Source organism: Rana temporaria, chromosome 7 (assembly GCF_905171775.1).
Source record: "Rana temporaria chromosome 7, aRanTem1.1, whole genome shotgun sequence".
Classification (NCBI taxonomy): domain Eukaryota; kingdom Metazoa; phylum Chordata; class Amphibia; order Anura; family Ranidae; genus Rana; species Rana temporaria.
In genome coordinates, this window is record NC_053495.1 from 136,806,716 (window position 1) to 136,831,990 (window position 25,275).

Genomic DNA, 25,275 nt, shown 5'->3' on the forward strand with positions numbered 1-25,275 from the left:
AAACAGATCCGCACACGTGAAGGGGGCTTAATGGTTAGTGACTAGGTGCGATTCTCCATTAAGTCCCTTTTTTCAGACTTCACTGGGTAATGGCTCGCATACACATTGTTTTGGGTTTGGTTAATTATAAACATATTTAGACTTCCTTTGCACTGAGACTTGTTAGCGGTGTTGGTCATTTATTTTTATTACTTTTTTGCGGATTAATGCAGGATTCCTTTCTAATACCTTGTACATTACATACTCCAAACTGCTATACTCTGTTTGCTGTGCTGCTACTGTCATACATTACATTTTAATGCCCGCTGGACTGCACTCTGTATGCTGGGCTATGTTACAGCAGGGTCACTCAACTGAGGTTTTGACACAATCTACCTGTCAATTGCAGGCCGCCAACGGGTAGATTGCATCCTCATTGAACAGTCAATTTAGTTTTTCTTGCATGCAGGGAGGCAACAAGTGTTTGTTGGTCATCACCTGCCACTCCGGTCTATCCCAGCTGCTTGTATGTGACATCACATGGGACAGAGAAGAGGGCTGGCGGGGAACCGTGCATGCAAATAGGGTGAAAAGTAGCATTCCTGCCCAGCTCTGCATGAGAGCATATGTACAAATAAAAAAATAAGCACAAGTTTCAAATTGAATAGGAAAATTTGAATATTTATGGCCATTTAAAATATATGGTTATTTCAGCAGCTATACCAATGTTCTAGGAGCTGTAAAGCAACATTTCAGGGGTTCGCCAAGATCTTAAAACTTTTTCCCAAGGGTACCTGCAAAGTTATAAAAAAAAATAAAAAATCAGAAACCCTGTGTTACATGCTGCTCAGCCATAACACTACATTTAGCCAGCCCAGAGCAGGGCCGCCAAAACTGTGCTAGAGAGCTTTAGGAGTGGCAACCCAAACCTAGGGGGAAAAAAAAAAAAAGCTCTCAAATAGTTCCATTTGTAGGCAAGGTTTAAAACCTTTAACAAATTCTCAGCTGTAATGACATTGGGGGTTATTTACTAAAGGCAAATCCACTTTGCACTTCCAAGTGCAATTTAAAGTGCACTTTGCACTTGTAGTGCTGTAGATGGAGGGGGATATGCATGGAAAATAAAAACAGCATTTTAGCTTGCACATGATTGGATGATAAAATCAGCAGAGCTTCCCTTCATTTCAGATCTACCCCTCAGATTTACAGCAACTGCACTACAAGTGAATTTGCTTTTTGTAAATAACCCCCATTATCTCTGCATAACAGAGAGGACCCCCCCCCCAAAAAAAAAAACACACATGACACTTTACTGTATGAAAATCAGTTTATTGTTTCATGAACAGAACTGTACTTTTTTCTATTATGGCTTTTGTAAGCTGTAGGAAAAACAAATGCATACAAACAATAAAAGTTAGTCTGTGTATTATGTTTAATAATTCATTAATCTTCTAAATATTCAGCTCAAAATTTCAAAACAAAAAAATTATATGTAGTCCAAGAATAGGTTTTTCATTAAAAAGGACGCCAAGTTTCTTCAGCTTAGTCAAGCAGGTAGGATGAAGGCCAGGCAAGCAGTTAAAGGCATATTTTCAATGAATGGAACGTTAACTGCCAAAGATTTCTAATTCTAATCAGCCAGTCTTTTGATCTTGGACTCCATGGACCCCCTGCCAGACAACCTAGCTAGGCCCACAACCTCCCTGCAACAATAGCACAGCTTTACTCAACACAACCATCTGATTGGTCCTTCCTTCTCCATCTGCAGCAATTGGCTCTGAATAACCATCAGCCTGGAGACCTATTTATGGCCAGATGGACAAATCCAAAATGCTTTGACTGGTTAGACCCAGTGGTCATCAACCCTGTCCTCAGGGCCCACTAACCGGACAGGTTTGCAAGATAACTGAAATGCATCTCTCATTTGCTGCTCAGTGATTGCAGTATTCTAGTCTGCATCTCCCCAAGGCAATACACAAAACCTGGCCTGTTAGTGGGCACTGAAGACAGGGTTGATGACCACTGCGTTAGACCATTCCCATATAGGTCACTGGTTGTCTGTTCTAGGTAGAAAATACCTGGGTACATTTTCTTTAAAATTTGGACAAATCATTGGCATGGATCTTGTTCTTAGGTGAAGATTTTAAAGCAGGGAACAGCCTGTAAGCTTTAAATTATTCATAAGGCAATATCCTGTGCAAAAGCTTTTTGCACCTATTTATGGTGTTTGTGTGCTACTGTGCTAGGCACCTCAGAGTGCGAAGCACTGCTCTTTTCACTTGATTCAACACATGAGCTATAGATATAAAAATAAATACACACTGTTATATTGTACAAAACTACCATTCTGTTAGTCTATAAAGGGTTTATTTTGCCAATTATTTTCTTAGAAAACCTAAAACATTTATAATCCTTTATAATTTGTGACAATACATTTTATTTTTGTAATGAATTATAATTTTTCAAACAAAACAGAATGGCTTTATTAGATTCTCAGGAAAGTACAAGTAAACATAAATTACACGATATGCAATAAACAATAAGTCATTGAAGGGCAAGTCTACCCAATTTTTACCCAAAACAGAAATCAGATTTGGGTGGTAAATATTCAAACCAGGGGAAGGAGAGAAAAAAATAAATAAAGAAAAGAAGAAGGATTCTAAAAAACCAAAACACAACAAAAAGGGATCTTGGCATGTAATATAGAACCTAACAGGGGCCTAGAGACACTGCTTTCAAGTCAAATGCCAGCCAGAACCTTTATGCGTTAGCGGGGAGCTCAAGAGAATGGCCACCTCCCTCGAAAGATCATTTAAGAGCAGAGGAATCATTTTGGATTAACCCGTTGCCAACATACTTAAAAAAAAAAAAAAAGAATTTCCTCTCACAAAAAAAAACTTGGTCGGCATGTACTTAACAAAAAGGGAGTGCATTTGTAGATGCCTCCGTTACCATGCTCGAAGACTGCAAGAATGAATTTTAAAGCAGTGTGTAGATGCAATATCAAGGCAACGTGTGTAAAAACAAAATCAACTTACCCCAAAACCTCTACTCCATGGTAATGGTATATCCAGGGCCAAATGTTTATGTTTTTCTGCAACCTCCTAGTTTGAATTTCCCTTCAATTATCAGCCCAATACATAGAACTCTAGTGGGCACCATTATACAAAGTGATGAGACTTTGCTCCAAGCATATACAGTATAGCACATGGTGTTTTGCGCATTCTCTTGATTCTGTCCCTGATCACAAATGCATCTTATACAATTCAGATTGGTGGGTGTTGAATATAGCCACACAGGCTTTATAAAGTTATCAGGAAACTTGCAAAGGGTTACAAATGACAAGTTATAGTATCCAAGATAAACGCAAACTCAATGGGGTTGATTTATGAAAGGCAAACTGTTCACACTGGATAAATTCTCTTGCAAACTACTTCTCTTCCAGAGCTTAGTTAAGGTGGCGAAATTCACTTTGCAAATAGCCAATCATGTTTATGGAAAATACAAAGACCATATTTTTTTTAGAGCATCGCCTCATTCACTAAACACTAGGGAAATTTCCCTTGTAGAGTGCAACTGTACTTGCAAGCGACAGTCCTTGCCTTTAGTAAATTAGCTATATATATATATATATATATATATATATATATATATATATATATATATTTTTATATATATATATATATATATATATATATATATATATATATATATATATATATATATATATATATATATATATATATATATATTTATATTATGTACTAAATGGTTTGGACAGCCAATAAATGCTACGTCATTTATTTAAAAGAAATGATAGCACCAACACAACCAATGGGCTATAGAAGGCTGTCTGATAGACGTAATCCACAACCAAACCTGTATCTACTGATGGGAGTGTACAGAGGTGGCATCTGTTAATTACATGGAGCAATTGGAAAAGAGGGTTCCACACTTGCAAAAAAGTCAAAGGCCCCTTGAAGAATCAAATGTGTAAAAAAAGGTACCCTTTGTTAAATATGCCGAAAGGACTGTACAAAATATGTCTTAAAAATTTGACATTTTGCTATGAATACATCTTTAGTATTTAGATATAGCTCTGTATCAAATATTAAAAGAAATATATAAAATATCCTTTTTGTATGTTCGTCTTCACAGCAGAAAGGGGATGATTGCAGTCCGTAGTCTTGGATAATCTTTAAACTCCTTGATGTATCTGTGATGTTTCTCCTTTGCCCAAATGGTCAGTTGAATAAAACTGATCAGTGTAAATATTCCAACTGTTAACAAGAGAAAAAAATATTAGTACATTTGTGGACCGCGACTCATGTCAGAGAACAAGTATAAAAACCAAGGTCCATCAGTTCAAGTGCTAAAAATTGCCTTCTACACCCATACAGCCAAGTTTAGCTTTGGACATTGTCTGACAGCAATAAAAAAGTTGACAAATCAATGTCCACATTTGGAAAAAGGGAAATGCCCAAAAGTGGGCCACAGATAGCAAAAAGTGATTTAAGTGTAAATGGACTTCTAGTAAATTAACTTTTTACTTACCTGTAAAATTGTAATCTCTTAATTGTACAGTACAGGCTTTCATTATACAAGACCAGGGGTCTCCAAAGTACGGCCCGCAGGCCACATCTGCCCCGCTAGGACGTTTTGTCCGGCCCGCAGCTTCAGTCATCGGAAGCACTGTAGGGACGGCTTGCTTTGCCTTCTGACAGGCATTGAGGGAGTGTGCCAACAAAGCCTACGTTATTACAGACCTGCTGCACTTCCCAGCTCCTCCACCGGAGTTAGTTTCATTTTCGCTGTAACAGCTTGTCTGTGTAAAAGGGGCAGGAGCTGGGAAGTACAGCATGTCTGCTTCAATGCCAGCTCTTCAGAAGCAGCACAGAACACGCTGATCTATGGGAAAATTGCAGACAGTTATGGGGAAAATAATGTACTGGGTGTAGTATAGAAACACAAGTATAGAGGGGGGACAAAACTGTGTGGTGGCTCTGATGGGGATGCAGATGTGGTGGGGGCTCTGATGGGGATGCAGATGTGGTGGGGGCTCTGATGGGGATGCAGATGTGGTGGGGGCTCTGATGGGGAACACTGATGTAAGGCCTCATGCACACTTAATGTTTGGCCCTGGTGCACGAGGCTCTGGCATTTAGGTGCGGGCGGAAGATACAAGTGCACCATCCAGCCCCGCTAATGGCAACCTTTTATTAAATTCTGCTGTATTCCATTTATAAATAGCTTCTTTTTTTTTTTCGGCCTGCAAATATCTGTAAAATATACAATGTGGCCCTCGAAGTAAAAAGTTTGGAGACCGCTGTTCAAGACAATGGGACATTGCTGTATGCCCATCCCTCAGTTGCACTGCATGGCACACAAGCCCAAGAGAATCCCATTCCCAACTAAACCTTTTTACGATCATTGACATAGAAACAAAGTTGTTGACAGCAGGGGGGTTTGCACAATTCTGGTGGCTGCAGAATTGCAATTACAGACCAGGCTGTACTTCTGAACTCACAAGAAGGCACTGAGAACCTTCAAATCTAGGATGGGGCAAACACCCATATCAGGCTTAGGAAATGGAAACCGGTTTGATTAAAGCCCTTTTTTTTTTATCAGAGGAACGGATAATTTCTTCCAAACAGTGAAAGTACTGCACAGCATTCTGGAGAGTCCACAATCTTAGTGTGGGAAGGTTTAGTGTGGGAAGGTTTGAAGGGATACAGCAGGAAGGAGTCTGGGAGCAAAGTTCCAGCCTGTATGCCTGGGACAATGTCTTTGGACCTGGTGGGCAAAAGGGCCTTGTAAAAGTAGGGGTGCCCTTTGAGGAAGATGACATGGTCCTTTAACACCCTGGCTTCAATAGCCATGCAGTCAAATTTAGAGACTGTAAATTGGGATGGAATATAGGACCTGGGGGCGATGTGGAAGCGTCCATGGCTCATCTATTGTCAGTCTCACAATCTCTGGGAACCAGGGCCTTCTGGGCCAGACTGGTGCCACCAGAATAACTGGAACCCCCTGTCTCAGAATCCTGTGCAACAAATGTGGAAGGAGAGGGATCGAAGGGAAAGCATAAACCAGGGAGTATTGGCTCCATGGAACTACCAGGGCATCTGCCCCGATTGCCTTAAGATCTCTTGTTCGGGACACAAACTGCTGTAGCTGCTTGTTGAATCTGGATGCCAGTAGGTTGACCTCTGGCCATCCAACTCTGGCAAATTTCCTGGAACACCCCTGGGTGTAGGGACCATTCCCCTGGGCAGATGTGCTGGCGTCTGAGATAATCTGCCTTCAAGTTCTCTACTCCCAGGATATGGACTGCCAAAAAAAAAAAAAAAAAAAAAAATCGGCACATGTTTCTCTGCCCAGGCTAGTACGTGGTTCACCTCCTTCAGAGCAGAATGACTCCTGGTACCACCTTGGTGGTTTATATCGGCCACTGCAGTAGCATTGTTGGACTGAACCCCGATAGGACAGTCCTGAAGGTCCAACGTCCAGGACCGTAGGTCCAGACGTACTGCCTGTAATTCCAGGACGTTGCTGGGCAGGATCTGCTTTGTCCTTGACCATTTCCCCTGAGCTGCGAGCCCCTCTAGGATCACTCCCCAACCTAAGAGACTGGCATCTGTATTCAGTACTCTCCAAGTTACCAGGAGGAAGGATTTTTTTTCTTTCGCAGGTTCTGATCCTGCAACAACCACTTTAGGCTTAAGCGTGCCTGAGGAGATAAGAACATTTGATAATCCAGGGCTTGACTTCTCCTGTTCCAAGCCAACAAGATGTTTTGTTGTAAAGCCCTTTAATGAAACTGGGCATAGGGCACTGTCCCGCTTCTTACAACCCTGTGGGATGGAGGCAATCATGCCAGCAATTCTGTGCTCTAACCCGGCTAGGGTTAAAGGGGTTGTAAAGGTACAATTTTTTCCTAAATAGCTTCCTTTACCTGCCTTCACTTGCCTCATTCTTCGATTTTTCTTTTAAATGTTCTTATTTTTTCGGAGAAATCCTCACTTCCTGTTTGGTCTAATTCTACACAGTAATGCAAGGCTTTATCCCTGGTGTGGAGTGTCGTGCTCATCCCCTCCCTTTGACTACAGGAGAGTCAGGACGCTATCTACATTGCAGATGGAGAAATGAGCTGTGTGTTAGTGGGCGTCGTGACTCTCCTGTAGCATGCGCAGGAGTGACGGCATCGCTGCTCCGGCCAGTCACAGCGCCGGAGCAGCGATACCCGGAAGTCACTCGGGTATCATAGCGGAGGAGTGGAACAAGGGCTGCTGCAGGGGCTTTGATCTCCGGTAAGTAATTCATAATGAGCTAGTATGCTATGCTCATTATGCTTTTGCAGGGTTTTTTTTTTTTTTTAGGAAAAGTTTGAGGGTTTACTTCCTCTTTAAGTGCTGGTAAATTGCAATACACTACATTTTTGTTTTTGAGTTTACACACACGTTAAAGAGTGTATGTTATGCAAATATTTGAACTGTCTGGTGTGCTTTAACATGTACTTGTATGAAAAAGTATCCTGTTCTTTGCATTGCCTTTGTGTGAAATACCAGATAGTCCTGATAATCCCCGTATTTCCATTTCAAATAAACCACTCTAGGAATGAAAGCACCGCAATCGGGTGTCTTTTTGCATGCTACCTGGGAGCTCATCCTGCCTGTCCTCCAATAATCAGACCTGTGCTTACACCGATATCCAGAGGTTGTCTTTGGGAAATAGACGTATGCGTGCTGCCAGCATTGCTGCAGAGGTTTAAAGGGGTGGGGATCAGCCTGCCAGTGCTCAGACCATACGCCGCACATTGCATCAAATTGGTCTGCATTGCCGTTACCCAGAAGGAACCCCTTTTTTTAATCTAGTACACAAGAAAGCCTGCAAACTGTTTGCTGAAGACAAGCAGACTAAGGACATGGCTTACTAAAACCAGGTCCTGTGGTCTGATGAGAACAAGAAACTTATTTGGTTCAGATGGTGTCAAGCATGTGTGGCAGCAACCAGCTAAGGAGTACAAAGACAAGCAAGTCTTGCCTACAGTTAAGCATGGTGGTGGGAGTGCAATGGTCTGGGGCTGCATGAGTACTGGCAGTGTCCTGTCGAGAAATGCCCCATCGATAAATAAGGTCGGAACAGCGCCTGCGCAGAACGGAGCCTCTTGACTAAATACGCCCCCGCAAGTGTTGAAAACGAACAGATAAAAGATTTATTTTTACCATTGATAAAAAGGTCACCCCCCAGCACTGCCCATAAATGAAAAAGCCGACCCCTTTTTGTAAATATCTGCCCCTCACCTACATGAACGGGTCTCGTCCACACGAAACAGCTGATCGTAAACTCAGCTGTTCTGCGGCTCATGCGCAGTTCCACCCCGGGCACTATTCGATAGCCGGGCACTTTGACAGAACATCGGCACAAGGAGCTACAGTTCATTGAGGGGACCATGAATGCCAACATGTACTGTGACATACTGAAGCAGAGCATGATCTCCTCCCTTCAGAGACTGGGCCGCAGGGCAGTATTCCAACATAACAACCCCAAACACACCTCCAAGATGACTACTGCCTTGATAAAGAAGCTGAGGGTAAAGGTGATGCCCAAGCCCTATTGAGCATCTGGGGAGCATACTCAAAACGAAAGGTGGAGGAGCGCAAGGTCTCCAACATCCACCAGCTCCAGGTCAGTGATGTCATCATGGAGGAGTGAAAGAGGACTCCAGTGGCAATCTGTGAGGCGCTGGTGAACTCCATGCCCAAGAGTGTTAAGGCAGTTCTAGAAAATGGTGGCCACACAAAATGACACTTTAGGCCCAATTTGGACATTTTCACTTTTGTTGCCAGCGGTTTAGACATTAAATTGCTGTGTGTTGAGTTATTTTGAGGGGACAGCAAATTTACACTGCTACAATGTAAAGTAGTGGGTGTACAGCTTGTATAACAGTGTCATTTCTTCAGTGTTGTCTCATGAAAAATTCAAGTTAAACTTACAGGTAACTTATTTTCCATAAGTCGGACAGCACCTAAGATCATGCCTCTCCCCACCGGACCACAGGAAACACCTCCTTCCAGATCCTTAAAAGGGGAGGTACCTCCCTGCCACACATCAGTTGTGGAAGAGAACCTCTGGCCCTGGCTAGAACACACACGTTAGTCACAGCATAAAAATAGAGCGGGTCGTTACTATCCTGAAATACTTATGGAAAACAAGTTACCGTTAAGTCTAACTTGAATTTTCCCAGAGAGTCTTTCAGGATAGCACCTGAGAGGATAACCGACTTGCCCTCTTAGTGTGGGACAGCAGCCTGCATGACCTTCCTGCCAAACGCCTGATCGTCCAGCCTTTAATGTCGCAAAAACTTGACGTTGCTGCCTTGCAAATTTGTTCAGGGATGGCACCAGCGCTTTCTGCCCAAGTGTTTGAAAGCGCTTTTGTTGAATGAGCACAAATTCCAGCTGGCGGGGCCAAACCCACATGAGGGTATGCTTCCATGATTTATAGTTTCAGCTATCTGGGTATTGATCCTTTAGAAACCTTTCCTGTTGCCAAAAAAAGGGACAAATAACGAAGCTGAACGTTCTTTGTTATAATCTTGGCAATATATGAAAAAAAGATCTTTCTTCTGATGGGTTAGCACAGAAGGTTGGGAGGACAATATCTTGTGAACGATTATGTATTGAAGCTACCTTAGGTAGGAATTTTAAATCTGTCCTAAGAAAACCTATCCAGAAACACTGATGGGTTCCCTAATTGACAGAGCGTGTAGCTTGCCGATCTTACGTGCTGATGTAATAGCGATCAGGAAAACAGCTTTAAGAGACGTTTGAGTGAAGTTTCTTCCAGAGTTTCAAACGGATTCCTTGCTAGAGATTGCAGGACTACCGACAAGTCTCATTTTGGGAAACTCTTGATTAGTGCTGGCTTCGATCTTGTAAGAGCCTTAAAAAAAAAAAAAAAATTACTAGGAGGTTCAGAGGCCACAGATTTTTCCAAGACCGCTAGTGCAGAAACCTGTACTTTAAAAAAAAAAAAAAAAAAAAGGTACTGACTGCTGGTCCCTTATCTGCCCCCTCATGCAAAATCTCCAAGATAGATCCAAAGTTCTTTGGGTCTTGGGTAAAGGACATACACCATGCGTTTTAGACGGCTCTGGTTACCTTTTTTCTACTTGATAAAGTAATTTGACGGTCTAAAAATCCTTTTACTCTTTAGGAGCTGCTTCTCAGATACCATACAAGGGACAGCATGGCCACCTCTGGGTGATACACTGGACCTTGAATTAGCAAATCTTGCCTGATGTAGATGCCAACAAGGCCTGATCGCCATCCCCAGAACAGTTGAGAACCAGGGCCTTTTTGGCCAAAAAGGAGTAATTAGAATGATGGGACCCCTTCCCGCTGAATCTTTAATAGTGGAATTAACTGGAATGGGGGGGGGAGCGCAACAGATGTAAAATCTCCATGTGTCCCCAATGACCCATTGAGACTGTTTAGAGAAAAGAACTGAGGAACCCGAGCATTCCCCTTTGAGGCAAACCGGTCCATCTCCGACTGTCCCCACATACTGGAAATGATTGGAGAGCTCCGGATAAAGAGACCACTCTGCTTCCTGAATAGGTTGTCTGCTTAGGAAATCCACCACTCTGTTTAGGGTTCCTTTAAGGTGGATTGCTGACAAGGATAACAAAATGCTTCTTTGCCCAGAGAAGAATCTCTGTTGCCAGTGCTTGTAAGGACTTGCTCCTTATGCCCCCGTGCCTGTTTAGATAAGTCACAGCAGTGTCAGACAACACTTGAATGTGGAGATCCTGAGTGACTATCACTAGGGATAAAGTGATTGCCTTTAACCCTTTCCAATTTGAGAACCTTATCTCCTCCTAATTGGATCAACTTCCCTGGGTGAAATTTTCTTCCGTGTGGGCCAACCATCCCCAAGAGCTGGCGTCTGTCAGTCTTCTTTCGACAGGGCAGGCCCAAACCAGACCCTTTGAAAAGCATCTCCCGATTCCACCACCATAGCGATTTCTTTACTTTAGCCGGAATCTTCACCTCTGTGTCCAGGGATCTTAAGCTGTGATGCCATGACCTTAGTAAGAAGGCTTGTAGACTTCCGAAATGTAGTTTCACCCACTGAATAGCTGACATGGTCGAGGTCAGAACCCCTAATGCTTACATTATCTGCCTTATCGGCTGGTTGGCCTGCAGCATCGACACTATGCACTGAACCTTGATCTAGGGAGGATCTCTGTGAGGTTCAGAATCCATCCTAGAGATTCCAGATGGTTACGTGCTGTGATCAAGTCGTTTTGTAATCTCTCCCCTGAGGGATTGAAAAATAAATGTTTATCCAAATAGGGAATTCCCTGAAGACTGAGTGGAGCTAGTGGTTCTGCCATCACCTTTGTAAAGATCCGTGGTGTGGATGAGACCAAAAAGGTAAGGCCTTGAACTGTAGATGAATCATGCCTTCCATCTTTACTGCCAGTCTGGGATACCTCTGGGACTGGGGTGAAATTGGGAAATGCAGGTATGCATCCTTTAAGTCCATTGACGCCATGTGACATTCTGGGGGTCAGCAGATTTCTGACTGAGAAAATAGAGTCCATCTTGAACTTTCTGTACCTGACGGATTTGTTTAGTGGTTTTAGATTGAGGATCAATCAAAAATTTTCAGTTGCAAGAAAATATAAGCATAAAATCCTGGTGGCACTTGAACCCCTTAGGATCCCCATGTCCTCGAAGGCTAGGTCGGTGGACCTAGAGACCTGGTAAAAAGCTGCTTCGAGCTTGGGAAATTGTTCCATACTGCAGAGGGATCTTTCGCGAAAGGAAAGCACCTCATGAAAAAGGTTTATTTTTCTGTTTTTAACACTTTTATGGAATCCAAAATAATGTACTGGAAATGTTCTCCCTTTAGGCTCCCTTAGACCCACATACATCATGTAGTGTTCATTTATTTTTTCCTTCACTTAGGCCAAGGGTAACCTGTATTGCTCCAAGAATCACATAAACCTCTTCCAGGGATAGCTTACATTTTGAGGGGACTGTTTCCGCCCCTTCACCCTCTTCCGAACCGTCATTGGAAGAAGCAAGGGAAGTCAGCAGCTACAAAAATACTGCAGCAGCTGAAAATAAGGACACTTAACTGTTCAGGTGGCCTGCAATGTCCTCATCTGAAGCCGACCTGTCCCTAGGCTCCAGGGTCGAGGCCCTGGCATCTTCAGTAAGGAAATCAGCAACTTGCAACTTTACAGCCCGGTTCCCCACTGCCCATACACGAGTTGCGCTGCGCATTTTGACTGGCCCCTGCCGCCTTCTGGGACCTGGGCATCTCCCAGAAGATAACGGGAGGGAGGAGGGGCGGATCTGTATTAGACAGGTATCTGCTCCCACCCGAAAAGTGCCAAATGTGACATCGGAGAGGGGGAAGGAGGCGGATAAGCAGTTCCATTTTTGGGTGGACCGCTGCTTTACGCAATCACATTCAAACCCATGTCAAATAGTCGGTACACTCCGGTCATAATTTAATAATTTTTTATTAAGTGCCTCTGATTAACCCCAAATAAAGTTTAGCTGTTCTAGGTGGTATTTCCTGACATTTTCTTAGTCGCATCCTACAGCAAAAGCCATGGTCCGCAGAGAGCTTCCAAAGCATCAGAGGGATTTCATTGTTAAAAAGGTATCAGTCAGAAGGGTACAAAAGAATTTCCAAGGCATTAGATATACCATGGCACATAGTGAAGAGTCATCAAGTGGAGAAAATATGGCAAAACAGTGACATTACCAAGAACTGGACATCCCTTCAAATTGATGAAAAGATGAGAAAGAAAAAGAAATGGTGAGGGAGGCTGCCAAGAGGCCTACAGCAACATTAAAGGAGCTGCGGGAATATTTGGCAAGTACTGGTTGCATGGTACATGCGACAACATTCTCACGTATACTTCATGGGCCAGATTCTCGTAGAATGGCGTATCTATGCGGCGGCGCAACGTATCCAATTTACGTTACGCCGCCGCAAGTTTTTCATGCAAGTGCTTTATTCACAAAGCACTTGCCTGTAAAGTTGCGGCGGCGTAGCGTAAATCACGTGGCAGAATTCAAATTCGGCAGGTAGGGGGCGTGTACAATTTAAATGAAGCGCGTCCACTGCGCATGTGCCGTCCCTAAAATATCCCAGTGTGCATTGCTCCAAATGACGTCGCAAAAAAAATTGCAGTTACGATCCGACGGACCTGTCGGATCTAATGGATATCTATGCGTAACTGATTCTAAGAATCAGTGGCATAGATACGACGGGCCAGATTAGGACTTACCACGGCGTACATGGCGCTGCGTCGTAAGTCCTTTAAGAATCTGGGCCATTGGTAGAGTGGTAAGACAGAAGCCTTCTCGTACGAAGAAAGGCATACAAGCATGGCAACATTTTTCAAAAACACATCTGAAGTCTCCCAAAAGCATGTGGGAAAATGTGTTATGGTCTTATGAAACCAAGGTTGAACTTTTTGGCCATAGTGCCAAAAAAAGATTCTTGGCGAAAGACACTGCACATCACCAAAAACACCATACACAGTGAAGCATGATGGTGGCAGCATCATGCTTTGGGGCTGTTTTTCTTCAGATGGAACAGGGGCCTTAGTCAAGGTAGGAGGGAATTATGAACCGTTCCAAATACCAGTCAATATTGGCACAAAACCTTGAGACTTCTACTAGAATGCTGAACATGAAGAGGAACTTAATCTTTTAGTATGACTACAACCCAAAGCATACATCCAAAAACAAAATGAATGGCTTCACCAGAAGATTAAAGTTTTGGAATGGCCCAGCCAGAGGCCAGACCTGAATCTGATTGAAAATCTGTGGGGAGATCTGAAGACTGTTGTGCACAGGAAATGCCTTTGCAATGACAGATTTGGAGTGTTTTTGTAAAGAATAGTTGGCAAATATTGCCAAGTCAAGATGTGCCATGCCGATAGACTCATACCCAAAAAGACAACGCTTTAATAAAATTAAAAGGTGCTTTAACAAAGTATCTGCGCTTAGAGAAAATAAAATGTACAGGCAGCCAGCACCAATGGTTGGATTACACACCAGATAAGCAAAAAACACATAAAGGGAGCAGCTCCAAAAAAAAAAAAAGTCTTATACACCTAAATAAAGCCCATAGGATGTGTGAATAAGAGACACCATACACCAATTCCGGTGGAGAGTAGATCTAATATCACTGCTTTGTGATAAGCCGATTCTCTTACCAGATAGCATTGACCCTCAAATTATAGAGAGGACAACACCAGCATACAAGGAACAAAGTTGGATAGATCTGCAGTGAAGGCTCTGCGTCATCTGTCACTCCAGGCTTCTACCAAAGAATAACCTCAAAGGGTTGTAAATGACACAATGTTGCAGAATGTCTCAAAAAGCTAAAACGCGAATATAAAAACATGGTACACACATGGAAAGGAAAAAAGCATGTCAAACAGGTGTAGCAAGATGGCCGTGGCAAATAGGACTTTGTGACGCAAGCCCGCCATCACGACTTGCACGTTTTGTCAGACATCCTCAGAGGCATGGCAACCAGACATCAGCACGCTTTAAATATATAGCTCGAAAATGACCGGCCAGAGATCCGCTTGACGGTTGTGTTCCACAACCTGGGAAACCAAGTGCCGCAAACCTCCGACAATAGAAAACACCACTACTACCACATTTTTAAAAATGCACTCACAAAAAGGGAGGCGAGATCTAGAAAAAAAAAATAGCAAAATTAAAATAAATTGTCGGCCAAAAAACACAAACATAGTGACGTACCATGTCGTTTTTCAGCCCTTGAGCACCACCCTTTGAACACCTTCTGCTAATGTCGTGTTTGGCGAGCATTGATTGCAAGCATGTGTGTTTTGTACTTTGGACTTTTGTCTGACGGACTTGTGTACACGATCAAAAAAATAATAAAAAACAGAGAACAGACCGTTGTCTGCGGAAAATTTTATAGCCTGCCATCAAACATTCGTCCGCGGAAAATCCGACATTTGTCTGATGAAGCTTACAGTCTGTCACACAAATCCCGTCGGAAAATCCTTAAGAAAAACAAATGGGAGATAATTTGTTTAATGAGCAATAGTTGACAAAATCCTTAACATCCCATTTTATATTCATTCCCATTGGGGTGTATGTTTTGACGTCATAAATCCAGGGGGTTTCAAAGTTAGAAATCTCCCGCTGGACATGACTTACCCTCCAATAAAGTGGAAAAATTATTAATGCCAAGAATCATGGTACCCCTGGGGTTTTGTCCATGGTGGTGTGCATAATGTTTAAAAAAACATTACCATGGAATAAAAACCAGGGGTTCCCCGATTCTTGGCATTGATAAATTATCCCCTCCCAGCGGGAGATTTCCATCTTTGATACCCGCAGGATTTATGACCTCAAGACATACACCCCAATGGAAAAGAATACAGAATGGGATTTGAATTGTTTTCTGCTAAGGATTTTGTCATCTCCCATTGTTTCCTCTTAGTCTGCTATATGCTGAGATGTATGGATCATGTTATTTCATACAATCATTTGATGTATGGTTATCATTAATGTCATTTAATCCGTTATGTGAATATGGGATTGCTGAATCTTTACATTGCATTTTCCGACATCAACAAAATATCGATTTTGTTTCTATTATTGTTTATTTTAATTTTGCCATTTTTATTAATCATCTCTCACCTCCTTTGTGGAGTGAATTTGTTATTTTTTCAAAAATTTGGTAGCAGTGTTTTCTATTGTTATCCACAGCACTGTTTCTGGGCTGTGGAACGCAACTGTGGAGAGCATTGTGAAGATGCATCGCTGGCCAGTCATTTTCAGGCTGTATATTTAAAGCACGATAGATTATATTTAAAAAAAAAATATTTGTAAAACAGGAACAGGCCACGCAGGCCGACATGGTACAGCAGTACATACAATTTGTGTGACAGGTTGATCCTAAAACAACAATACATGGAAGAAAACATTGCACACTACATAAAGCATCATGGTAGGCGCCCAGCATGTGGCGCGAGTGCAAAGGAACATGTGCACCCCAGGAGAGCGCCTGGGCTCCGTTGCTCAGTGAGAATAGCGGCGACTCTCAGAGGGTGTCTCCCTTTCAGAGAAGGGAGCGTGTTTGTCAAGTCATAGCCCAGTGTCGGGGCCACGTGACCGGTCCCTTCCTTTTCTTTTTTATATCAGGAAAGGGAAAGAAGAAAAATCGCAGTGTGGGGGTGTAGAAAATTTCAGAGGAACAAAAAAACAGGACTGAAGGAGGGAAGAAAGAAGTAGTGGTCAAGGATAGAGGGAGGGGGGTGGGTCGGAGGGGTAGGTCTCCTTACATTTAGACTCACCGTGGGGGTAATTCCCCTACTACGTGATCTTACTCTCTGTTGTGGAGATGGTCTAGGGCGGGGGAATCATACTGGTAGAATAACATTCATGCATCAGCCGTGGGCTCTCTCAAAGCCTGGCCCTCAGCTGAGTAGATTAAGACATTCCACAGTTGCCAGTATCAGCAAATGTTTCCTGTCTGTTGTGCTCAGTGAGGATAAGGTCTTCCATGCGTTTTATCTCTTCCACCTTCGTGATCCACTGGGACACTGTCGGCGGGAGCGTGGCCTTCCAGTGAAGTGGAATGCAGGCTTTCGCTGCATCCAAGAGGTGTCTGATTACGGATTTTTTGTATGCCTTCTCCGGAATGTTAGATACATGCAGGAGAAAGAATGCAGGGTTAGCTGGTATATCGCGATCCGTGAATTTCTGAGCTACCTCACGAATCACCCGCCAGAAGCGACTCAGGCTGGGGCAGGACCAAAAAATGTGTAGCAATGTTCCCTTGTCAGCCCGGCAGCAGAGATCAGACGTCGCCGGGAAAAACTTGTGGAGCAGTACAGGTGTCCTGTACCATCGTGACAGGAGCTTGTAACTAGTTTCCTGCGTCTTAGCGCAAATCGAAGACTTGTGGGTAAATCTCAGGATGCGCTGTCGTTCGGCCGTATTGAACGGACACTTTAGCTCCTCTTCCCACTTGAGTACACCCGGGGGCATGAAGTCTGCGCGTGGTGTGTTTAGAAGGCTATAGGCCACGGAGAGCGTATGCAACGTGGTACCTGAGGTGGTGCAAAGTTCCTCAAGTGATGTGAGAGTTTGGGCGGTAGTGGCCGGGGGTGTAAGAGAACGAAGGAAATGATTCAGTTGATGGGACCTCAGGAAGTCCAACCGAAACGGGCCTGTGGGATCAGATAACTCTGCTACAGAGATATTTTGAAATACCGTATAAATAAATGTGCACACACACACACAAATAAAAAAACAATTTTTCAATTTGTGAAGCGTTTGCCAAATGTATGAAAAGGGGGAAAAAAACACTTAAGATTCACATTGGCATAAGTGTTCAGAACCTTTGCAACACCCACTTGAAGTTTAGCTCAGGTGCCTCCCATTTCTCTTGATCGTTGCAGAGATGTTTCTACACCTTGGAGTCCACCTATGGTAAATTATATAACTTGATTTGGACATGGTTTGGAAAGGCACACATCTCTTTATAAAAAGGCCTCACAGTTGTCAATGCATACTGTATCAGAGCAAAAGCCACAAGGTCAAAAGAAACTGCCTGCAGAGCTCAGACAGGATTATTGCAAGGCACAGATCTGGGATCTGCTGCACTGGAGGTTCCCAAGAGCACAGCAGCCTCCATAATTTTCAAATGGAAGACATTTAACAAACAGGACTCTTCCAAGAGCTGGATGCCTGGCCAAACTGAGCAATCAGGGAAAAAGGACCAGATGGTCACTGAGCGCGAGAGTCTGTGTAGAGATGGGACAAAGTTCAAGAAGGACAACCATTACTGCAGCCCTCCACCGATCTGGGCTTTATGGCAGAATGGCTAGACAGAAGCCTCTCCGTGAAAAACACATTAAAGCTCTCTTGAAGTTTACCAAAAAGCCAGTAAACATTATGTCTGGAGGAAGCCAGGCACTGTGCATCGCATGTCCAATATCATCCCAACTGAAGCATGGTGGTGCAAAGTACATATATACCCTTAATGAAAACCTGTTGCACAACGCTCAGGGACCTCAGACTGGGCTAAAGGTCCATCTTCCAATATGACAAATGATTCTAAGCACACAGCCAGCACAACACAGGAGTGGCATAGGGACAACTCTGAATGTCCTAGACCTAGAGTGACCAAGCCCCAATCCCGACTTGAACCCAATTAAACATTTCTGTGAGAGACCTGAAAATGCTGTCCACCAACAATCCCTATCCAACCTGACTGAGCTTGGAGAGGATTTGCAAGGAAGAATGGCAGAAAGTCCCCCAATCCAGGCATGCAAAGCTTGCCAAATCATACCAAATATGACTCAAGGCTGCAATTGCTGCTTCAACAAAGTACTGAGTAAAGGGTCTGAATACTTAAGTACATGTGGTATTTCAGTCTTTTACCTCCTTTTCATAAATTCAGACATTTCTAAAATTTGGATTTCACTTGGTCATTATGGGGTGCTGAGTGTAGCTTGAGAACAAAAAAATAAAAAAAAAATAAACTAATGCCGCGCACACACGAATCGGACATTCTGTCAACAAAACCGTGGATTTTTTTCCCCCCAACTGAATTCTGGCTCAAACTTGTCTGGCATACACTTTGTCACACAAATGTTGTCAGAAATTCTGAGCGCCAAGAACGCGGTCACGTACAACACGACGACGAGCCGAGAAAAATTAAGTTCAATGATTCCGAGAATTCGTAGGATTTTTGTGCCTCGGAATTGCATACATATGGTCGGAAATTTCAGACAAGAACTTTTGTTGTCGGAAAAATTGAGAACCGGCTCTCAAACAATTGTTGTCGGAAATTCCGACAGCAAATGTCCGATGGAGCCTACACGCGGTCGGAATATCCGACCAAAAGCGCACATCGAACATTTGTTGCCGAAAAATCTGATCGTGTGTACGCAGCATTAGACTGTAGTATCAGGCTGCAACATAAATTTGAAAAAAGCGAAGGGGGTCTGAACAGATATACACATACATAGTATTTACATTTTAAACTTAATGGGTTGTTTTACAAGATAAGGGTTCAGATATTTTAAGGACTCTTGCCTGTACACGCTCCAAGATGAGAATTCCTACCTGGGGCACACTGGGTCATCACTGTGAAACTAATCCAGCTTCCCACCTAAAAAAAGGACATAAATAATATTACAATACATCATGTATGTGTACATTGCAATCCTTTTCAAATATCTAGGCAAACTATATATTTTAACTGTCACAATCCAGCCTTACACCATTCTAGTCAGTCAGAAGTACTTGACACTGGCAGTTCAATGTTGAACTGTCAAAACAAGCCTGAGGATTCAAAATTACAAAGTTTATCATGTTTAGTGTTTGGTTGTGATCAGCTTAGGCTTTAGCGTTAAGGGGAGAGGTAAAGTGTTTGTAATGGATTTTAAAATGTTTGGGGCAGGGGAGAGGCATTAAGTCTTAAGGTGGTTGAAACGGAACAAGATTTTTTACCTTGATGCATGATGGTAAAAAAACCTTGTGTGCAGCAGCCCCCCAAATACATAAGCCCCCTCCCGCAATGTCCAGGAGAGCCTTGCCTCTCCGGGGAATCACACTCCTGGATTGGCCATTGGCAGCAGGAGCTATTTGGCTGTCAATCACAGCCAGGGTGCCAATCAGGAGGGGGTGGGGCTGAGCCGCAGCTCCGTGTCTGAATTGACACAGCTCCGGTGCCACCATAGCAAGCCGCTTGCTGTGGGGGAACTTGGCAAGAGGGAGGGGCCAGGAGTGCCGACATGGGACCCCATAAGAGGAGGGACTGGGCTGCTTTTTGCAAAATTACTGCACGGAGCAGGTAAAGTATAACTTATTTATTTATAAAAAAACACACACACACACTTTAATATAACTCTCACTGCCACCAACCTACCATGTCAGTAGAGCCACGTATACAATCTTCCCTACTAAAACAGCTGGAAGTTTGTTCACATTTCCTCAACTGTGTGCTTTCTTGTGGAACAGATTCAGGCAGCTTTACAACAAAGCTTTTGTGCAACAACATGGCCATCACCAAGGGGGCCGACATAGCAATCAACTGAATAACATTTTTTTTTTAAATAAAAATGAATATATATATATATATATATATATATATATATATATATATATATATATATATATATATATATATATATATATATATATATATATATATATATATATATATAATCACGCCTGTGTACTTTCGTACAGGTGCTATGTTTATATTTAGCGGGAGAATGAGAGAGTTATTTTACTCTCATTCTTTGATTTGACAAATTTGGCTGTCGCCAAATCTGGATTGTCCTGTGGGTCAGTCTGTGCCCCAGAGATGCAGTCTCATCTCTGGGCGGCAGGTGGCGCCAGAGGGGTCCAGGCAGAGCCGCTTCTTTCCCAGCAGCCAATTGGAGGGGGTTTCCCTCGCGGGGCATGCTGGGGAGGGGTATTTCTGTGACGGAGGCCGTTCGGGGTTCTTCGCGGGTTCCTGGTTCCAGGTGCGGCACCCACCTTTAGGGTGTGCGCACATCACGGGCCCCACCACTATGGCCTACCAGGCCAGGGTCTTGTGCTACGCAGGGGTTCCTGACTCTGGGCTCTCATAGCCCAGAGCAACCGATGCTACAAAGGGGCCCCGGTGACTTACTGGGTCCCCACTTCTATTGAGAAGATCCTAAGCTGGGTGCTGTTCGGTGGGGGATCGGTCTGAGGATAACCCAGAGGCAGGTGACCCAACAAGGCTTGAACGAACCATCGGGGATCTGGGTGACCGGACATTGACAGGTCACATTCAACCTGTCATGTCAGCCGGTAACCCCAAAAGACATACTGGGACATACCACATACCACTTCCAGGTCTGATCATTGTGGGGAATCCAGCCTGTGACGTCACCCCCCCCCTGCTGTCTTCTGGGAAACACTGTTCCCAGGAGAGAGCAGGGACCAGTGACGGCACAACGCGATCCTCGCGCATGCACAGTAGGGAATCGGGCAGTGAAGCCGTCAGGCTTCACTTCCTGATTCCCCCACCGAGGATGGCGGCGGAAGCAGCCGAGGAATGAGCGATTGCTCAGCCTTAGCTGCTGACATCGCGGGCGCGCTGGACAGGTAAGTGTCCAAAATTAAAAGTCAGCAGCTGCCGTATTTGTAGCTGCTGACTTAAAAAAAAAATATGAAATCGGCTGAACCTCCGCTTTAACACAAGTGCAGTGAAGAAATAAGAAAATGTCCATCCTCTAGGCATAGAACTAAAAGGCATGCTTGTAGGGGTTATCCTGGGCTGGCATTGAGTTTGTTTGCTAGTGTCCACATCCTCTAGTAGGGGGCAGTATAACACAAAAGGTTAAAGACTTCCTGGGTCCCTTAGTGGATATGCAATCAATGGTCAAAATAAAAGGGTAGGTGGATCCATGCTTGTGCAACTCCTGCTGCTCAACTAACTCACATCTTCAGACCATCCTTTCTGTGTGCCCGTGTGAGTGATTTATAAAAACAAAAAAAGCCTGCTATACCCAATGTGAGTGTGTGAGAGTGAGTGAGTGAGGATTGCCAAGAGCTCTGAAATGAGCAATAGACTTTATACATCACAAAGTCTGCTATTGCCTAATTTCAGAGCTCTTCTCAGTGATCTCATGATCAGCTGGCTCTTGCTAAGTGATGTCAGCGGGGGAATCCCGCCCCCGCATCGATCAGACAGGGAGAAAAGAAAGCCAGCAGATCATGTGATCCCTGATAAGAGCTGTAAAATGAGGTATAGCAGGCTCAGTAATGCAAGATCAGAAGAAAATGGACAGTAGGGAGACAGTGGATTCAAAGTATAAATGGCCTCCAATAAAGCTAGGAAAGAGGACAGAAGCATCTGGCAGCATGAAGCCTGATGGCAATCTCCCAAGATGCACCTGGATAGCCATGATCCACCTAAGCCGTTTCTTAGCAAGAAAGCTATAGTTTACATTATGATCTCGATAAATCAAAATCAAGACAGAATCATGCATGTCAAAAAAATTACTCCTACATCTTAATTGCATTTTCATGTACATATGAAAAGTTTCAGAGGCTCACCTCATAGGTGTAGTTTGGACATGACACAAATAAAAATAACCATGTAAATGGATTTCGTGTTGGGAAGGGATACCTTCTTGATCTTGAACCTAAAAGTAAAAAGGTTTATATAGAAAGCAGTCATTGACAGACAAGATCTTATTCCAATATGCCGATCAGCAATAACTATGACTACTGAGAGGTTAAAGCGGAGCTCCACCCTAAAGTGGAACTTCCGCTCATCGGAACCCTCCCCCCTCCGGTGTCACATTTGACACCTTTCAGGAGGGTGGGGGTGCAGATACCGGTCAAAGACAGGTATTTGCACCCACTTCCGGGAGTCCCCACTGTGGGGATTCTGCGGGTAGTGCGTCACTTCCCGCCCCTGCCCGTTGTGTTCTGGGAAACACTCGGCTCCCAGAACACAGCCGAAACCAGCAAGGACGGCGCTGCGCGACTCGCAAATGCGCAGTAGGGAACCGGGCAGTGAAGCCGAAATGCTTCACTTCCTGGTTCCCTCACCGAGGATGGAGGTGGGGGCAGCAGAGTGACGAGCGATCGCTCGTCCTCTGCTGGCTGATGGCGCTGGACTCCAGGACAGGTAAGTGTCCTAATATTAAAAGTCAGCAGCTTCAGTATTTGTAGATGCCGGCTTTTAATATTTTTTTCTTTCGGCGGAGATCCGCCTTAACTGAAAAAACTTGGATTATCTTGTTGCATTGGCATCTGAAATTGGGTTGGATATATTCAGTAGCAAGTAAACAGATCCCTGAAGTTGATGTGTTGAAAGCAGAAATCAAATTAGAATTGCAGTTTGTGGTGCATGGGGCTGCGTAGCCACAGACCAGTCAGTGCCCCATACTGATGTGTGTCCACAGCCAAAGGTGCCTAAAATGGGCACAGGAACATCAGAACTGGACCATGGAGTTGTCAGGACTACTGGGGTTAAAAGAATAAGGCCTTTATATCATATTTTTCATAGATATATATATATAGATATATATATATATATATATATATATATATAGATATATATATATAGATATATATATATATATATATATATATAGATATATATATATATATATATATATATATTTTTAAAAGGGAGGTTAACTTAAGTTAGTTGTCTTTGAAACACAAAAAACATGCTGCCACCACCATGTTTCATGGTGGGGATGGTGTGTTCAGGGTGATATGCAGTGTTAGTCTTCCGCCACACAAAGCATTTTGCTTTTAGGCGAAAAAGTTCAATTTTGGTCTCATCTGACCAGAGACAACTTCTTCCACATGTTTGCCGTGTCCCACACATAGCCAATTGCAAATGGGACTTCTTATGGCTCTTTTTCAACAATGTCTTTCTTCTTGCCACTCTTCCATAAAGGTCAGATTTTTGGAATGTATGACTAATAGTTGTCATGTGGACAGATTCTCCCACCTGAGCTGCGGATCTCTGCAGCTCCTCCAGAGTTACCATGGGCCTCTTGGCCGCTTCCCCGATTAATAATCTCCTTGCCTGGCTTGTCAGTTTAGGTGGACAGCTAGGTCTTGGTAGGTTTTCAGTTGTGCCATACTCTTTCCAGTGTTGGATGATGATGGATTGAACAGTTCTTTGTGAGATGTTCAAAGCCTGTTTTTTGTTTTTTTTAATAGACCTCAACCCTGCTTTAAACTTCTCCACAACTTTGTCCCTGAGCTTTCTGGTGTGTTCCTTGGCCTTCATAATGCGGTCTGTTCATGAAGGTTCTCTAGCATACTTGAGGGGTTCACAAAACAGCTGTATTTATACTGAGATTTGATTACACACAGGTGTTAGTTGCCTTCAGAAGTCCCCTAATTAGGAACTGGTTCCACTAGATTTTAGTTAGGGGTATTGAAGAAAAGGGGGCTGAATACAAATGCACGCCACACTTTTCAGACATTTGTTAAAAAAAATCTTGAAAACCAATTATCATTTTCCTTTCACTTCAAAATGTTGTGCCACTTTGTGTTGGTCTATCACATAAAATCCATCTACGTTGCAACATGACAAAATGTGGAAAATGAACGGGTAAACACTTTTTCAAGGCACTTGTATATTGTATTTTACCCCCTTAAAGTTATGTCCTTTATTTTCAGTAAACCTGTATTTTTATTTTTTTTCTAAGGAAAAGGGTACCTACCATCTGATTTTAGACTGCTTAATGCTACATGGATGGAAAAATTACCAGTTTCACACATCTGTAAAAAGAAGAGATCCAATTAACAGTTCAGAAAAAGCTCAGTTATCTAATTTGATAAAACATGCACGTGTGAATACCAGGCGTAATAGTATCATGGCAACACATCACACCAATAGAAAAGTCTGCTGCCAATTTCAGACCTTAATGTGACGTGTGTGCTAAAACTAAATAGGAATGCCTTCTGTAGGCTTCTGTCATTGACAATTCTTTTCAGCACTATGACACAAAGAACACACAAACATTTTCTATATGCAAACTATAAACGAAATCCTTTTCCATCTAAATTGATATTCATATGCAAGTAACTACTTGGCCCCATCAGCATTTCATGAAAAAACACAGTAGTCAGAATGCGCAATATATGTTTGTTTAAACAATTTGTACAAGAATGACCAAAAATGTACCCAAAACGTCCCTCATCCCATCTAGAGTATGTCTCAGCAATTTTGTTGTTCCATTTCCTCTACCTAGAGCAGGAAACAACTTTTACTACTCCTGTTAACATGATCACACTTGTAACGACTTTACAGGACCAGCAGCTAGGAGGAATACACACGATGCCCTAGATAAACTTTTGATGCAAAGGCATGTCCACAGAAATAAAATCCCCCAAACTCTTCCCCTACCCAATGTGCAGTCAGGCTACTGGGAGCACATCGATTTATGTTCAGCAAACCAATGTATGCAACTGAAAGAGGTGGATAAAGTTCCGTAGTCCAGAAAAAGGAGAAAACAGCCGGGGATGACACCGCTTGGGGTTTCAAGGAATACCACCCATTCGCTACTAGCTTTTGCATTAATTGACTTTCTTTTCCATGAAATCTGTCCCCTCACCCACCCTGCCGCCATATACCAGTGTGATGGGGTTAATAGAGCTGAGGGAGCTGTTATAGGCAGTTTCCACCTATCTTTTTCATTCACAGAAATCATACTCTAGCTTTTATGAATAAAAAAAAAACAAC

General features: G+C 43.2%; 1 protein-coding gene across 5 annotated transcripts in view; it reads right to left on the minus strand.

Annotated features, from left to right (window-relative positions):
* Positions 1-3,741: 3,741 nt before the first annotated feature.
* LOC120945671 (very-long-chain enoyl-CoA reductase-like) overlaps positions 3,742-25,275 on the minus strand; it is a 110,148-nt gene continuing 88,614 nt past the window's right edge. For all 5 annotated transcript variants that reach the window (XM_040359996.1, XM_040359999.1, XM_040359997.1 and 2 more), the window contains 4 exons: positions 24,254-24,311; positions 22,113-22,201; positions 19,140-19,185; positions 3,742-4,259 (listed from right to left, as the gene is read on the minus strand). In XM_040359996.1, coding sequence (XP_040215930.1) covers positions 4,132-4,259; positions 19,140-19,185; positions 22,113-22,201; positions 24,254-24,311 — 321 coding nt within the window. In that variant the 3' untranslated portion in view covers positions 3,742-4,131. The remainder of the gene's footprint in view (positions 4,260-19,139; positions 19,186-22,112; positions 22,202-24,253; positions 24,312-25,275) is intronic.